The sequence below is a fragment of the Rana temporaria genome, chromosome 2, assembly GCF_905171775.1.
Source record: "Rana temporaria chromosome 2, aRanTem1.1, whole genome shotgun sequence".
Lineage (NCBI taxonomy): Eukaryota > Metazoa > Chordata > Amphibia > Anura > Ranidae > Rana > Rana temporaria.
In genome coordinates, this window is record NC_053490.1 from 533569619 (window position 1) to 533588155 (window position 18537).

An 18537-nucleotide genomic window follows, 5' to 3' on the forward strand; every position below is an offset into this window, starting at 1 on the left:
AAGCAGGCAGAGGCAGGGCGTGCCAGGGAGTCGGGACGTGGCGTGCAAGGACCTGCTGAGCTGAGATCACTGAGGTGAGAGACCCTTACACCCCTAACTGACCCTCCATCTCCCCTCCATACACCCCATGTAACCTTCCCCAGTGATCAGGCTGCATTAATGGGCACTGGTGAGGCTGCATTGAAAAACCTGGTGGGCCATGGATGGTCAGCTGATTCGGCGGTTCAATGGGCCACTTGACTGGACTTGCCTCCCAGGCTTAAGGCTGCCGGCCCTCACCTGTGCCTGTTCTTCTGTCTGTAACAGGCACAGGCTCGCCCCCCTCCCTTGGACTACAGGAGAGTCAGGACGCTCTCTACGTTGCAGATAGAGAAAGGAGCTGCGTGTTAGTGGGCGTCCTGACTCTCCTGTAGTCCAAGGGAGGGGGCGAGCACGACACTCCACAGCAGGGAGAAAGCCTTGCATTACCGTGTGGAGTTACAGACAGAAGAACAGGAAGTGAGGATTTCTCAGAAGAAATAAGGACATTTAAAAGCAAAATGGAAGGATGAGGTAAGTGAAGGAGGACTGCACTAAGGAAGCTATTTAGGAAGAAAAAAAATTACCTTTACAACCCCTTTAAATGTCAGTTTTTCATCCATCAACAAATACCGTATTTATCGGCGTATACCACGCACTTTTTTGCCCTGAAAATCAGGGCAAAATCGTGGGTGCGCGGTATACGCCGATACCCGCTTTCCCGCGCCGAGTTTTGAATACTGCGCCGACATATACCGAGCGCAGCACACTCGGGTATAGTCGGGCAGTCTCGGCTCCTTCCGCGCTCACGTCCTGGACGTACAGGACGTCAGCGCGAGAGTTGCCGAGGCATTGCCGACAATACACGAGTGTACTGCGCTCTGTATATGTCGGCGCAGTATTCAAACTCGGGAAAAGAGCAGGGAGGACGCGAGGACGCCGCAGAAGGACGCCGGACCCGACGAAGAGGACACCCGAAGCCGCAGAAGGACGCCGGACCCGACGAAGAGGACACCCGAAGCCGCAGAAGGACGCCGGACCCGACGGAGAGGACACCCTAAGCCGCAGAAGGACGCCGGACCCGACGAAGAGGACACCCGAAGCCGCAGACGATCGCCGGACCCGACGAGGCCCGCCGATGGACGCTGCGCAAGACACCAAAACTGTAAGGCCTCGTACACACCACCGGATCTATCAGCTGGAATTGATCCGCGGATCAGTTCCAGCGGATAAATCCGGTCGTCTGTACGGCCTAGCGTATATTTATCCGCGGACATTTTTTGATCGATTTCAAGCGGATATAAATTTCTTAGCATGCTCACCGGATCAATCCGTCCGCTCCCCTGTTTAGTAATGATTCGACGCATGCGTGGAAGTACTTACCGTTCAGCGTTGCGCACGTCGCCACGTCATCATCGCGGCGACGGCGCGACACGTCACCGCGGATGAATTCCGCGCGGATTTTGGTGAGTACAAGCCATCGGATCCAAATCCGGAGGAGAAATCTCCGCTGGAAACGGTCCGGCGGACCGTTTCCAGCGGAGATTCCCTCGTGTTTTCCACAGAATTGGGGGCAACTTTAGGGGTGCGCGGTATACGCGGGAGATAAATACGGTAGATGAAAAACAGACGAACGATCCGCATGAAAGTGATTTTATTTTATATACAACTTTTTTAAGGCTTCCGTCCTTTAAATAGACTCATAATATGCCTCACACTATGCAGAGGAAAAGCAACATTCACTTTTATAAAGGATGTGGTGGGAGCCGGGTGACCATCACATCCTCTGTAATCCGGGTGTAGAAATTACAGAGAAATACTCTGGAGGACACAGAAGATTATCTTCCATACATCATACATAGGTGATCGGTTCTGTCTACTGATCGATACCATGACCCGGAGTCCCGAAGGTTTCACTGTGATCTGTCTGTACCTGTCCCTGGCTTCAGGTATCCATTATTCTGTATATTGTATTATATGTATTATATAAAGACCCCTCTGGGTTCTGACACTGATAGGGGCGCTCTCTCATTTATTCCAGGTTTGGTGTCACTCAACAATGGTAAGGAAATTTATTTGGGAGACACGGTGACCTTATCCTGTCAGGAGGGATGTAATAAATCAGTGACCAGAGACGACATAACGCAGATTATTTGGGGAAAAAACAACAATTCTCACATTCTGCGGTTCGCTACAACACTAAAACCGAATGAGACAGCGTCCAACTTCTCAGAGCCCAGATACTCCTTCCAGGATCCGACCAACCTCCGGATAACGGACGCCCAGCCCAGCGACTCCGGGAATTACTCCTGTGATTTATCAACAAGCATCGGAAACTGTCAGAACATTTTATCTCTTCATGTATCAGGTAAGTGTAGAGTTTATTGTAGCCAACTGCAAATATTGATTATGTATTGTATGGACAAAGAAATGTTTTTGGCAGGATTTTCTAGGTGCTAGTATGTTGAAGAGACATGTAAGATAAAAAAAAAAAAACACTTTTTATTTAAGACCTATGAGATAAAAACACAGGGCCAGATTCACGTAGCTCAGCGGATCTATAGATCCGCTCGTTCTACGTGAATTAAGATCCGCTCCCGCAAGTTTAGGAGGCAAGTGGCTAATTCACAAACAACTTACCTCCAAACTTGCGGCGGGGGATCCTAAATCCCCCGGCGGAATTCAAATTCCGCGGCTAGGGGAGTGTACTATTTAAATCAGGCGCGTTCCCGCGCCGATTTAAATGCGCATGCGCCGTCCGGGGAATTTCCCGGCGTGCATTGCTCCCACTGACGTCGCTAGGACGTCAGTGGTTTCGACGCTTACGTAAACGACGTCCATCCGTATTCTAGAACGACTTACGCAAACGACGTTAAAAAATTTAAATTTGACGCGGGAACGTCGGCCATACTTAACATTGGCTGCGCCTGATGAAAGCAGGGGTAAGTATACGACGGGTACGCCGCTACGGAAACGTCGTAAGAAGACTGCGTCGGGTCCGTGTACGTTCGTGAATTTGCGTATCTCGCTGATTTACATATTATTTATCGTAAATCAGCGGGAACGCCCCCGGCGCCATTTTTAAATTGAAAAAAAGATCCGACAGTGTAACACAGTTACACCTGTCAGATCTTAGCCCTATCTATGCGTATCTGATTCTATGCTGGAGTGCGGCGATCGCTCCCCGGAGCTGAAGAACGGGGAGAGCCGTATGTAAACGCGGCTTCCCCGTGCTTCACTGTGGCGGCTGCATCGATCGTGTGATCCCTTTTATAGGGAGACACGATCGATGACGTCAGACCTACTGCCACACCCCCCTACAGTTGTAAACACACACTAGGTGAAACGAAACTCCTTCAGCGCCCCCCTGTGGTTAACTCCCAAACTGCAACTGTCATTTTCACAATAAACAATGCAATTTAAATGCATTTTTTGCTGTGAAAATGACAATGGTCCCAAAAATGTGTCAAAATTGTCCGAAGTGTCCGCCATAATGTCGCAGTCACGAAAAAAAAAATGCTGATCGCCGCCATAAGTAGTAAAAAAAAAAATTTGTAAAAATGCAATAAAACTATCCCCTATTTTGTAAACGCTATAAATTTGGCGCAAACCAACCGATAAACGCTTATTGCGATTTTTTTTTACCAAAAATAGGTAGAAGAATACGTATCGGCCTAAACTGAGGAAAAAAATGTTTTTTTATATCGTTTTGGGGGATATTTATTACAGCAAAAATTTTAAAATATTGCATTTTTTTTCAAAATTGTCGCTCTATTTTTGTTTATAGCGCAAAAAATAAAAACCGCAGAGGTGATCAAATACCACCAAAAGAAAGCTCTATTTGTGGGAAAAAAAGGACGCCAATTTTGTTTGGGAGCCACGTCGCAAGACCGCGCAATTGTCTGTTAAAACGACGCAGTGCCGAATTGTAAAAACCCCTTGGGTCATTTAGCAGCATATTGGTCCGGTCCTTAAGTGGTTAATACAGCTTGTATGGAAGAATGCCAGATATGAAATGGGTATCTTGTCGTGCAGATGGTAATAAATTTATCCCGACATGTTTCGCCACCGTGGGCTTCCTCAGGGGATATATTAAAGGGGTTGTAAAGGGAAATGTTTTTTCACCTTAATGCTGTCACGTACCTGGACGGAGTCTGAAGTGACGAGGTCAGCCTCTCTTGTATCTCCGGCCCTGGTCCCGTTGAGAGTGGAGACAGGAGAAACCAAGGCCCCCGGAGGGACGGGAGTGCCTGCAGATGAAGCTCTGGAAGCCTGAAGCAGATGATGCGATTCTTGGAAGGCAGCAAGTCGCAGCAGGTCGCAGGCACGGAGTTGCAGATACCCGGGAAGCAGAGTAGAGCCAAACAGGAGACAGGAGCGTAGTCACACGGATAGCCAAGTTCAGTAACAGACGGGCAGCAAGGTGCAAAGTCATCAGGCAGGAGCAAGTTCAGAGTAGGGAACAGAGTTCAGGAACCGATAATCAGAAGTGTAGTGAAATCCAGTAGCAGGTTCAGGGAAAGCCAAGGTTCAGTAACAGTAGACAGGCAGATAAACACAGGATTCAGGTACCGGAACAGCTGAGATCCGTCAGCACTAGACTGGGATCAGTGCGCCCCTTAAATAGGCCATCTGGCGCCAAGGGAACGCGTGGACGCGCTCCCGCAAATGTGCACGCTCCTCTGCGCATGCGCATTGGCATTGGTGCACTGACAGTTCTCTTCCAAATGCATTCTATGCATTAAGGTGAAAAAACATCTGAGTATTAGAGGCCCCCTGAACCCCCTCCCTTTACTTACCTGACCCCCTCGAAAGTCCCACGCTGTGAACGCGCAGGCTTCTCGGCCATCTTCCCTAGTCATTCATTGGTTGATTGAAAGCAGCGCAGCCATTGGCTCACGCTGCTGTCAATCACATCCAATGACGTGGCACTGAGTGATACAGTCGGCAGCTATGGCCGCCGGCTGTATCACGGGAGCGCGCCCGCAAGCACTCAACACCACGCGTGCTCGCATTAAGGTGTTGAGTCCTTGCAGGGGTGGAGCCGAGACAGCCGCCGAGAGACCCCAGAAGACGTGGATCGGGGGCCACTCTGTGCAAAACGAGCCGCACAGTGGAGGTAAGTATAACATGTTTGTTATTTAAAAAAAAAAAAAAATAACTTTAGTGATCCTTTAACCACTTCCCGACGGCCGTACGACTTTGTACGGCCGCAGGGTGGCTCTACATCTCTGACTGGCCGTGTTTTTACGGGCTGCGCGCGCAGCCGCATCGCTGAGATGCCGATGCGAGTGCCTGCCGGCCGCGATGTCCGCCAGGGACGTGGAGCTCTGTGTGTAATGATGGGGTGTAAACACAGAGCTCCACGTCCTGTCAGGGGAGAGAGGAGACCGATCTGTGTCCCTTGTACATAGGGACACAGATCGGTCACCTCCCCCAGTCACCCCCCTTCCCCCACAGTTAGTAACACAATTCAGGGTACACATTTAACCCCTTCCTCACCCCCTAGTGTTAACCCCTTCAATGCCAGTCACATTTATACAGTAATTAGTGCATATTTATTGCACTGATCGCTGTATAAATGTGAATGGCGCCAAAAATGTGTCAAAAGTGTCCGATGTCTCCGCCATAATGTCGCAGTCACGAAAAAAAATGCTGATCGCCGCCATTAGTAGTAAAAAAAAATAATAATAAATAATAATTCTGTCCCCTATTTTGTAAGCGCAATAACTTTTGCGCAAACCAGACGCTTCTTGCGATTTTTTTTTTTTCAAAATTGTCGCTCTATTTTTGTTTATAGCGCAAAAAATAAAAACCGCAGAGGTGATCAAATACCACCAAAAGAAAGCTCTATTTGTGGGGAAAAAAGGACGTCAATTTTGTTTGGGAGCCACGTCGCATGACCGCGCAATTGTCAGTTAAAGCGACGCAGTGCCGGAAGCTGGAATTTCACCTGGTCAGGAAGGGGTATATGTGCCCAGTAAGCAAGTGGTTAAGGTGGTACGACACACATCACTAAATGTATAAAAAGAACATACATTTAGGACATAGTATTTCGATTTCCATGCTCAAGAAAACTGTCAAAAACATTGCCTGCCAAGACCAACCACACCGCCACTCGCCCAAGCTGGGCTCCATGCAACTCCAAAGATGGGTGCCTGAATCAAGGAGGATGACCCCCAATGGGGCACAAAGAGCAGCCAAGCAAGGTCTTATCTGACTGATGATGAAGTAATAATATAATGATAAATAATCAATAGAGGGGTGGTGATTTGGAATGGTGATAGGGGCAGAACACGCACCAACATCCCTGAATAGACTAGATGGACAAAGAAATGTTTTTTGGCGGGATTTTCTAGGTGCTAGTATATTGAAGAGACATATAAGATAAACAAATAAATAAAAACACTTTTTATTTAAGACATATGATATTTGTTGTCAAACAACGTGTACATTAATACAGCTTGTATGGAGTAATTTTAAATCCGATAGACCAACTTTATGAAAATGAGAACTTGAAAAAATGATTTAAAAATAACTGCAAAAATATTAGCAATTTACTTAACCACTTCAGCCCCGGAGGATTTGGCTGGCCAAATGACCAGGGCACTTTTCGCGATTCGGGACTGCGACGCTTTAACTGACAATTGCGCGGTCGTGCGACGTGGCTCCCAAACAAAATTGACGTCTTTTTTCCCCCCACAAATAGAGCTTTCTTTTGGTGGTATTTGATCACCTCTGCGGTTTTTATTTTTTGCGCTATAAACAAAAATAGAGCGACAATTTTGAAAAAAAAAAAAAAGTAATAGTTTTTTACTATAATAAATATCCCCAAAAATATATTTAAAAAAAAAACATTTTTTTCCTCACTATAGGCCTATACGTATTCTTCTACATATTTTTGGTAAAAAAAAAAAAAATCCGAATAATCGTTTATTGAATGGTTTGCGCAAAAGTTATAGGGCCAGATTCACGTAGCGCAGCGGATCTATAGAGCCGCTCGATCTACGTGAATTAAGATCCGCTCCCGCAAGTTTAGGAGGCAAGTGGCTAATTCACAAACAACTTACCTCCAAACTTGCGGCGGCGGATCCTAAATCCCCCGGCGGAATTCAAATTCCGCGGCTAGGGGAGTGTACTATTTAAATCAGGCGGCGATTTAAATGCGCAGGCGCCGTCCGCGAAATTTCCCGGCGTGCATTGCTCCCACTGACGTCGCTAGGACGTCAGTGGTTGCGACGCTTACCTAAACGACGTCCGTCCGTATTCGAGAACGACTTACGCAAACGACGTTAAAAAATTTAAATTCGACGCGGGAACGTCGGCTATACTTAACATTGGCTGCGCCTGATGAAAGCAGGGGTAAGTATACGATGGGTACGCCGCTACGGAAATGTCGTAAGAAGACTGCGTCGGGTCCGCGTACGTTCGTGAATTTGCGTATCTCGCTGATTTACATATTATTTATCGTAAATCAGCGGGAACGCCCCCGGCGCCATTTTTAAATTGAAAAAAAGATCCGACAGTGTAACACATTGTAACACTGTCGGATCTCAGCCCTATCTATGCGTAACTGATTCTATGAATCAGGCGCATAGATAGGACCAGTGTAAGTCAGAGATACGATGGGGTATCTGTAGATCCACCGTCGTATCTCTTTGTGAATCTGGCCCATAGTGTCTACAAAATAGGGGATAGTTTTATGGCATTTGTATTATTATTATTATATTTTTTTAATTAGTAATGGCGGCAATCTGCGATTTTTATCGTGATTGCGACATTATGCGAACACTTTTGACCTTATTTTGGGACCATTGTCATTTATACAGCGACCGGTGCTATAAAAATGCACTGATAACTGTGTAAATGACACTGGCAGGGAAGGGGGTTAACCACTAGAGGGCGAGGAATGGGTTAAGTGTGTCCTCGTGAGAGATTCTAACTGTGGGGGGGGGGTAGGCTACAAGTGACACGTCACTGATCGCTGCTCCCAATGAGAGGGAGCAGCAGTCAGTGTCCTGTCACTAGGCAGAACAGGGAGATGCTTGTTTACTCTGGCCTCTCCCGGTTCTGCAGCTCTGTGTCACGATCAATTTTTTTTTTTTTTTTTTTTTTTTTAAAGGGTCCAGAGGTGCCCAGGGGCCCGGAGGACCCCGGATGGGAACACCCCTTTTTTTTTAATATATATATATATTTTTAAAGGGCCCAGAGGTCCCTAAGGCCCCGGATGGCTACCCCCCGCTTCTCAATTTGAGGCGGCAACACCCCCCCCCCGGGTTCTCTGCTCCAGGGGGCCCATGCCTGAAGCTGTGTAAGAGGCCCCATAATTCCTGATGGCGGCCCTGCTCCTACGTGCTTCTATTACAGAGTGTTCTAAATCATGCTGCTGCATTTACTTAGTGTTATAACAAGGGAAAAGCAGGCAGCATGTTCGTTCCTGTATACACAGACTGATTGTATTACAATAACTAGTGTTGCTCACGAATATTCGTATTGCGAATATTCGGCTCGAATATGGCATATTCGAGTATTCGCGAATATCTCGAATTTCGCGGACAATATTCGCTATTCCGAATATAAAAAAAAAAATTGCGAAATTTCGCTAATGCGAATTTATTGCGAACATTTTGCGAATTTTTATTTATTTTTTTATTTTATTTTTTTCCGATTGGCTCTGACGCAAAAGAAGGGCGGAGAAAGTATTCGCGAATATTCGGAAATCGAATATTGGTGATATTTTATCGAAATTACGCTAATGCGAATGCGAAATTGATTGCGAGATTTTGACAACTCTGATTGGCTCTGATGCAAAAAAAGGGTGGAGAAAGTATTCGTGAATATTCGATTTCCGAATATTCGCAAATACTTTCTCCACCCTTCTTTTGCATCAGAGCCAATCAGAGTTCTCCTACCACAGTTGTCAAAATATTTCACAACATTTTTTTTTTTTGATAAAATATTCCGAATATTCGATTTCCGAATATTCGAGAATACTTTCTCCGCCCTTCTTTTGCATCAGAGCCAATCAGAAAAAAAAAAAAAAAAATTCGCAAAATGTTCGCAATAAATTCGCATTAGCGAAATTTCGCAATTATTTTTTTTTTTTAAATATCACGAATATTCGATTTTAGCGAATATTTCACGAATATTCGGCTATATATTCGTGATATATCGCGAAATCGAATATGGCGTATTCCGCTCAACGCTAACAATAACTAATATTCAGGGTTCAGTTGGGTTATAAGATTTTCGTTGACTACAAATCATTTATTACTTGTCTCGCTCTTTTTCTCTTTCAGAAAAACCTTCCACCATTCCCGGCTCTTGGAGCTACTGGCGATGGATAATTGTTTCTTCTGTATTTGTCATCATCTGTGCAGCTGTTTTTTTATCTTACAGATTAATAAAATAATTCTGCACCCTTCATTGGTTATTAAACAGCGGCCTTTAGGTGGTAAAATAATAGAAGACTTGAGAGCAATAAATAAATATCATGGTAACAAAGTAGTAATATTGGTGATAACAGAAAATAATTTCCAGGTCAGAAAACACATATTGTAGTCTTCAGTAGAAGATTCTTTTATTGTTTGATAAAAGGGGTCAGACCACCTAAAACTGATATTCCGTGTTTGGCGAATGCTGGGCAAGGCAAGGGAATGTACTGCATACAAATGCAACCAGTCCTATTTTTTTTACTGCACCCCAATGCAGTGTGTTGGTCGGAACTGAAGCATTAAGGCCCCGTACAGACGAGCGGACAGTCCGCTGAAAACGGTCCGCCGGACCGTTTTCAGCGGATATGTCCGCTCAGAGATTTCTGTTTGATGGTTGTACACACCATCAAACAGAAATCCGCCCGGACATGATACGCGGTGACGTGCCGCGCCGTCCCTGCGACGATGACGCGACGACGTGCGCGGCCCTGGAAGGTCAATGCTTCCACGCATGCGTCCAATCACTTCGACGCATGCAAGGGCTTTCGGCCGAGCGGACATGTGCAGTGAGTCTGTACAGACGACCGAACATGTCCGACGGACAGGATTCCAGCGGACATGTTTCTTAGCATGCTAAGAAACATTCGTCCACTGGAAACCTGTCCGATCCGCCGGACAATTGTCCGGTCGGCCGTACACACGACCGAACATGTCTGCTGAAACTGGTCCGCGGACCAGTTTCAGCGGACATGTTCGGTCGTGTGTACAGGGCCTAATGCCCCGTACACACCATCACTTTATGTGATGAAAAAAAACGACATTTTCTGTGAAGTAAAAAATGACGTTTTTGAAACTTCAATTTTCAAAGACGAAGTTGCCTACACACCATTGTTTTTCTCACAATGTTCTAGCAAAGCGAGGTTACGTTCACCACGTTTTTCCATTGAAGCTCGCTTCATAAGTAGCTTCTGGGCATGCGCGGGTGAAAAAACTTCGTTTTAAACGACGTTTTTGCTACACACGGTCAATTTCTGTGAAGTAAAAAATGACGTTTTGAAAAACGACACATAAAATTGAAGCATGCTTCAATTTTTTTTGGTCGTTTTTTAGAAGACATAAAACGACGTTTTCCCCCACACACGGTCAATTAAAGTGACGTTTTTAAAAACGTCATTTTTTTTCATCACATAAAGTGATGGTGTGTACGCGGCATAAGACATAAGGCAATTCAGCTTGTCTATGTGTTAGGACTGTATTGCTCAATGCTGCCCAATGGGACTAATGTGAACAAGCTCTAAAACTACCTGAAGTCTCTTCTATCCCTCAGGGTCTCTATTAGTCCGATCCCTGAACTGAGTTCCCAGGTCTGTAAAGTTCCTACCATCTGTGTGCTGAGTTCCCGGGTCTGTACACCTGCTGTGCCCATTATGAGGCGTTCCTACCATCTCTGTGCTCAGTTCCCGGGTCTGTACACCCGCTGTGCCCATTATAAGGGGTTCCCACCATCCCTGTGCTGAGTTCCCGGGTCTGTACACCCGCTGTGTCCATTATGAGGGGTTCCCACCATCCCTGTGCTGAGTTCCCAGGTCTGTACACCTGCTGTGCCCATTATAAGGGGTTCCCACCATCCCTGTGCTGAGTTCCCGGGTCTGTACACCCGCTGTGTCCATTATGAGGGGTTCCCACCATCCCTGTGCTGAGTTCCCGGGTCTGTACACCCGCTGTGCCCATTATAAGGGGTTCCCACCATCCCTGTGCTGAGTTCCCGGGTCTGTACACCTGCAGTGCCCATTATAAGGGGTTCCCACCATCCCTGTGCTGAGTTCCCGGGTCTGTACACCCGCTGCTGCCCATTATGAGGGGTTCCCACCATCCCTGTGCTGAGTTCCCGGGTCTGTACACCCGCTGTGCCCATTATGAGGGGTTCCCACCATCCCTGTGCTGAGTTCCCAGGTCTGTACACCCGCTGTGCCCATTATGAGGGGTTCCCACCATCCCTGTGCTGAGTTCCCGGGTCTGTACACCTGCTGTGCCCATTATGAGGGGTTAATTTTGTTTATTGAGAATCTTACAAACAACAACATATACAATAAAACCATAATAAATAAGTAAAACATATTTACAAAATAATTGAATATAAATACAAACAGAAAGAACAAGAACAAAATAAACATAATCCCTACGAGAAGCCAGACTAAGAAACATCACCGTCACCATGCATGGAGCCTTTTATCAAAAATATATTTGATCTGAAAATCTAGGGGAGTGAATCAAGAATAGAAAAAGCCGCACACCCCGAGATCAACAGGCAGCAGCTACAGAGCCCTGATATTCCTCCACGCCTTTATCCAGGCCTCCTGCTGCCACCTGTTTTTCTCAAGACCCCGAATCTTCCCAACCTCACCCAGAATATCCTGCACCACCACATCGACAGGGAGGATTTTACTCCGCAAGGATACCTGACACCGTGCACTCCATGTGAAAAAACGGACTACTAGACTAACTAAAAAAAGTGTTTCCAAATCATAATCCCGATGAGTCTGGAATGCCCCATACACCCACTCTGCATAACTCATATGGGGGAGGAAGGGTATACTCAGAGCCCTCCCCACCCTCTTGTACACCTCTATATTGAAAGGGCACTGAAGCAGCCCCGATCACTCATGGAAAGAAACTTCAAGTTGCCCTTTACATATAGTTTCCCATGAAAGGCAAGCCAAGCCTGATCCCTAAACTTCATTGGGATTCTCTCCAAATTAATCAATCGCAAACCCGCCCCCAAAACCAGGCTTGGGCAATCCCTTAAGGCCAGTGGCTCGCAAAAAGCAATGCTCATGATCCGCTTCTCAAGAAGTTTCCTTGGAAGGGATCTGACTTCTCCTGCCGTTACTTGCCACTGCCGAAGCATTTTCAAACACGGGGCAACATAAGCCGGGAGCTTGTCATGCTTGACCCTCAGGCTTTTCACTGGCCCACCATTTTCCCAGTCTCGCAGAAAGGGCCTAAACCAGGACTGGAAAATACCAACCCACCCAGGCGGTCTCTCTGCCAACATATTACCAAGATTGTACTTTACAAACATCAGAGAGAAAAAGACTACAGGGTTGATCATCCCTAGACCACCCTCCCGCCTAGGAAGGTAAGTCACATTTCTTTTGACAAGGTTTATTCTGTTCCCCCATAACAGCTGGAAGAAACAACTATAGATCCTGGTATAGAGAGAAGCTGGCAAAATGCAAACAAAACTGACATACAGAAAAATCGGAATCAGGTAAGTCTTGATCAGGTCAACCTTTTCCCTCAAGGAAAGCCGCCAGCCCTTCCAGCTTGCCACCTTGGCATCGGCATTCTCCAGCCTGTTCACCCAATTTGCATGGCCATAGTCACCTGGGCCGAATTCAATGCCTAGAACTCTAATTTTTTGTTGGGGCTGCGGGAAGTCCTCCGGGAGAACAAAGCTCTCACCTTCCACGCCCATCCAGAAAGCTTCACACTTGTCCTGGTTGACCTTTGAACCTGATGCTTCTGTATACTGCCTTATCACTGAGACCACCTCCTGCGCCTCCCCAGTCCCAGAGACAAAAACAGAAACATCATCAGCATAGGCCACTACCTTCAAAGGAGGCTTACCAGCGATGCCCAAAGGTACCCCGCACAATGGTCCACTCTCTAGCCTTCTGACGAAGGGGTCAATTGCAAACACATATAGCAGAGGACTCAATGGGCACCCCTGACGCACGCCCGAGCCAACCACAAAGGGCTGCCCGACCCAACCATTAACCAGAGGAAAGCTTTCAGCCCCTTTGTACAAAATTTTGAGCCAATCAATGAAACCCCCCCCCAGGCCATATTTGCCAAGAAGGAGCCATAAGTACTCATGATTAACCCGATCAAAGGCCTTAGCCTGATCCAATGTCAGCAAAAATTTACCCCAACCAGCAGCCCTACAACGTTCCAAGGCCTCCCGGACAGCTAACAATGCTGAGAAGGTGCTTCTACCTTGGATCGAGCAGTGCTGGTGGTGGGATAACAAACTGCCTGCCACTGGTGATAATCGCCAGAAAAAAATCTTTGCCAGTATCTTTCTATCGACATTAAGAAGGCTGATGGGGCGCCAATTCTCAATCATCGAAGGATCTTTACCCTTTGACAGAAGGATCACTGCAGATTGCCTCATGGAGGGAGGGAGAGAACCCTCTTGTAAACAGCCATTAAAGACCTCCGCAAGGTAGGGAGCCAGGATCGTCTTAAAACATTTATAAAATTCGGCTGTCAAACCATCTGGCCCTGGTGTTTTCTTGATGGCCAGTTTCTCAATAGCCCGGATTACCTCATCTGCAGTGATTTCATCTGTCAAATTCATCAAAGGAACATTACTTTCCAGTCCTGGTGTAGAGTCCAAAAAACCCAACATCCTTGTCCGATCAAGGTTCCTTCCTCCCAGGAGATCGGCATAGTATGACCTGACAACCTCCAGGATCCCTGACCTAGACTTCGTCAGAGAGCCCGTACTGTCCTTCAGGCCATTGACCGTCTTAACTGCTACGCTCTGTTTACAGTTCTGGTAAGGGTCAGGCGAATGGTATTTCCCGTAATCCCTCTCCTGAACCAAAGAGGCGTGCCGGTCATATTGATGTCTCCTAAGGAGGAGCTTCACCTCAGAGATCGCCCCAGAATCTCCTCCATTCGAAACAAGGCGGTCAAGTTTCCTCCGCAAACGCTGGTAGGCGATATACTTATCCTGCTGCTTCTTTTTCCCTATGGCCTTGAAAAGCCCAACAGTCCGCTGTTTTACAAGCTCCCACCATTCTGACTTGCTGTTGCAAAAGTCTAGGATCGTTACCTGTGCTTGAAAAAAATCCTCAAAGGATTGTCTTACTCTCTCGTCTTCCAGGAGGGTCGAATTCAATCTCCAGATACCCCTCCCCCTAGGTGGAATGTCTGAGGCATTCAGAGTCACAGATAGAATACAGTGATCAGAAAACTCCACTGCCCGACACACAGGTGCCGAAAAAGCAGAGTCTCCCTTTAAAAAAAACCTATCTATCCTACTCTGACTATTACCTCGCTGAAATGTGAACCCCGTGCTGTCTGGGCAGCGCTTAATGTGCGCATCTACCAGACCTGCTTCCCTAACTATCGTATTAAGAAAAAGGGTGTCATAGCCCAGCTTATCTCTGACACCTCTCCTGTCTTTAGACCTAGTAATGGTGTTGAAATCACCTCCAAAGATAACCTGCTGGGCCGTAAAAAGAAAAGGCTTAATCTTTGTAAAGAGGCATTTCCTGTCCCACTTTGTCTGGGGGCCATAGATGTTAATCAGGCGCAGGTCCTGCCCCTTCACAGAGACGTCCAAGACCATGCATCTCCCAATCTCTACCTCAATTACCCGCCGGCACGTTACCATACCAGAAAAAAGGACTGCAACCCCGCTGTAAGGCTCGGCCGCAAGAGACCAAAATGAGGGACCACGCCTCCACTCCTTCTTTGCCAGATGTACATCGGCCAAACTACTCAGATGGGTCTCTTGCAAAAACAAAATGTCAGCATCAAACTCGCTGAGCAAAAATAAGGCCATATGACGAGCACTTACTGATCTTAAGCTGGCAACATTAATGGTTGCCACTTTTAACGGAGTGGGAACTGCCATTAGGGTAGTTGAGGCAGCCGTTTCTTAGCCTGACTATTCCGTCTCCCTGGAGAACCAGCGCGCTTTGCTGCACCCTGGCACTCATCATCCATAGAGGATGCAGAACTGAATGAGTCCCATTCCTCATCATCAGCATCATCATCAGCATCATCATCATCATCCTCATCAGACAGTACCTTAAATTTATTTGCCAAAGGCAAAACCTCAGGACTTAAGGTAACTGTATCTCCTTTTTTTTTCTTCCTTTTGCCCCTCCTCCTCCTATCCTCCAACCACTCCATATCATCCTTGGACAAACTAGAGTCAACAGCCTCCCCACACCTATCCTCCACTTCACCCCCCTCCCCCCCACACTCCCTTCCCTTGTCCACCACCAGGCCAGCCTCTTCACCATCCTCCCCACTCCTCTGCACCCCACGATCCTTAACAGGAACCCTGCAGCGTCGAGGGAGGGGGACTGGCACTGCACTTGATGCACCAGCACCTCTTGCTGCCTCTGAAATTTTAGAAGACACTGACACACTAGGTAAACGCACAGACTGGGGCACCACAGACTGGGGAGACACGGGCACATTGGGTGTTGGCACAGACTGGGACACCACTGACTGGGGCACCACGGACACATTGGGAATTGGCACAGTCTGGGGCACCACGGACACATTGGGAATTGGCACAGACTCAGATGGACTCACAGGCCCTCCAGCTGTTGAGCTCCGAGCATCCTCCATGTCCAGGCGGAAGAACTCTCTCATGAGCTCAGGCCTATTGTGCACTGCCTCAGGACACTGGCTATAAGGATGCCCCACTGCATTGCACAGATTGCACCTTATGATGTTACAATCCTTAGCCAGATGTCCTATACCCTGGCACAGAGAGCACTTCATCACTGGACAGGAGGATGCAAGGTGACTTTTGTCTCCACATTTATTGCAGAGCTTTGGTTGGCCCGGATAGAAGATGGTCAGCCTGTCCCTCCCCAGGAAAGCTGAGGATGGCAGATGCTGGACGACATTATCAATGATCTTTAGTTTTAACTGAGCAGACCATCCCCCCGTCCATATTCCCCGATCATCCAGAATCTTCTTTAGGGGGCCCAGGACATCTCCATACCTCCTCAGCCATATACATAGATCCCCCGGTGGTATGGACTCATTACGGACCAGAATCGTTACCACTTTAATGAGTGGCTGGCGGGAGACAAGTTTGGGCATGAGCCCCTTCCAGTCCGGCAGGCCCCTACACACACGTTCATATTTCTCCCAAAAAATGTCCAAAGACTCCGGGCGGAGAAAGGACAAATCATACTCATAGGAGCCTGCCGGACTGATCAGGGCGAAGATATCTGCGGGCGTGAACCCCATCTGTAGGATCTTATCCACCACCGCCCTCCTATGTGGGGGGATTCCACCGCCTTCCCACCTCAGCTGCACAACATTCCTCCTTTTAAACAGGGAGGAAGACAACCCATTCCCATGCTCCTTCCCTGCTTGTTCCCCCTTCCCAGATCCTGCAGCAGCAACACCAGCATAGGATTTCCTTCCACCCCCAGTACTCGCAGTCCTGTCCTTAGACACAGTCACACCTGCCGGCAAAGCGTCTGATTCAGCTGGGATTGTATTAGCAGAGGCAGGACCCACCCCCTCTCCCCGCTCTGTACACACAGCTCCAGTCCTGTCCAATGCAGACTTCTGCTGAGTTGTGGCACTACTGCACCCAGCATCACCTCCATCATTCATAGTTACAGCCGCTGTGCCTGGTCCAGGCAAAGTCACTGTATTGTCCATGGACCTCTCCGCAGCACTACAACTCTCAGCAAGTTTATTGTCAATAATAAAGTTCCCACCACCATCCTGCACACACACTGTACCTGCTTGCTGGGTTGTCACCTGTGCGACTTTATGGCTGGGATCAGAGCTTCCCTCAGCTGCTGCAGACTCCATGGTGGATCTTGCTCTCTCCACAGGATTGGAAACGGCGTCCATCTTGACATCACCATCCGGGGAAGCCGCATCTGGAGGGGATTCCAGCTTGGCTATGAAATCCAGCATGGCAGGACCTTCACCCTCCTGAGATGTGCCACATTGCTGGGGTGTGAAGGGGGCAGAGGGCTCAGCGGATGTCTGAGGTGTTGAACTGATGGGCTCATCCTCCGGGCCCACCTTCTCACTCACCGCCGACCCTGCCTGTACCTGCATCTCCTCGCTGGCTTCCCCATCCTCCATGCATGAAGCGGCTCCTCTTCTCATGCGATTAAATCGCTCCTCATTCCTATATTTTTCTTTAAATATTCCGCTGTTCTCCTTCAGAGAGCTCACCAGTTCTTTCTGCTTCCTTACAGCTTGTTCCAGGTCCTTCAGCTCAGGCCTCAGAGCCGGTCTTTTCTTACTGTATACTTTAGCACAGATCTGTTTTTTCTTCCTGAACTCAGCCATCAAGACCATCAATCTCTCCTCCTCCTTCTCAATCCGCTTCAACTTACTGACAGTCCTCTGTCTAAAGGCTGACAGGGACTCATCTTTCCTTTGGGTAGGCCCAGAATCTTCCACAGGCCTATCCAGGGGGGCCCCGCCCGGCTCTTCCCCAGGATCCAGCATCCCTCCTGGGGGAAGAGAAGCCACTCCAGCCCCTGGTCTCTGGAGCACAGGAGCAAAGGAACCAGCAACCACACCCTTCACTGACAAGGAGTGGAATGGCAGTTTCCCACCATCCCTGAGCTGAGTTCCCAGGTCTGTACACCCGCTGTGCCCATTATGAGGGGTTCCCACCATCCCTGTGCTGAGTTCCCAGGTCTGTACACCCGCTGTGCCCATTATGAGGGGTTCCCACCATCCCTGTGTTGAGTTCCCGGGTCTGTACACCCGCTGTGCCCATTATGAGGGGTTCCCACCATCCCTGTGCTGAGTTCCCAGGTCTGTACACCCGCTGTGCCCATTATGAGGGGTTCCCACCATCCCTGTGCTGAGTTCCCGGGTCTGTACACCCGCTGTGCCCAATATGAGGGGTTCCCACCATCCCTGTGCTGAGTTCCCAGGTCTGTACACCCGCTGTGCCCATTATGAGGGGTTCCCACCATCCCTGTGCTGAGTTCCCAGGTCTGTACACCCGCTGTGCCCATTATGAGGGGTTCCCACCATCCCTGTGCTGAGTTCCCGGGTCTGTACACCTGCTGTGCCCATTATGAGGGGTTCCCACCATCCCTGTGCTGAGTTCCCGGGTCTGTACACCTGCTGTGCCCATTATGAGGGGTTAATTTTGTTTATTGAAAAATCTTACAAACAACAACTTATATACAATAAAACCATAATAAATAAAACATATTTACGAAATAATTGAATAGGACTATACAGAACAAAACAAAAAACAAATAATAAAAAACACACAAGAACATAATAAACGGTGAAAACCAAAATTGCGCACAACATAATCCCTACGGGA

The 18537-nt window shown here is 47.9% G+C and overlaps 1 protein-coding gene across 1 annotated transcript; it reads left to right on the top strand.

The window, feature by feature from the left end:
* Window positions 1-1836: 1836 nt before the first annotated feature.
* Window positions 1837-11950, top strand: LOC120928387. The gene is made up of 4 exons (XM_040339486.1): window positions 1837-1967; window positions 2060-2386; window positions 9318-9400; window positions 11714-11950. The coding sequence occupies exons 1-4, from the start codon at window positions 1910-1912 to the stop codon at window positions 11948-11950; spliced, it is 705 nt and encodes a 234-aa protein (XP_040195420.1). The 5' UTR covers window positions 1837-1909.
* Window positions 11951-18537: the final 6587 nt, after the last annotated feature.

Excerpts from the sequence above, each read along its gene's own strand:
- LOC120928387 (XM_040339486.1), top strand. The coding sequence starts at position 1,910 with ATGACCCGGAGTCCCGAAGGTTTCACTGTGATCTGTCTGTACCTGTCC. Across the intron at positions 1,968-2,059 it reads GTACCTGTCCCTGGCTTCAG|GTTTGGTGTCACTCAACAAT; the intron begins GTATCCATTATT and ends CATTTATTCCAG. Across the intron at positions 2,387-9,317 it reads TTTATCTCTTCATGTATCAG|AAAAACCTTCCACCATTCCC; the intron begins GTAAGTGTAGAG and ends TTTCTCTTTCAG.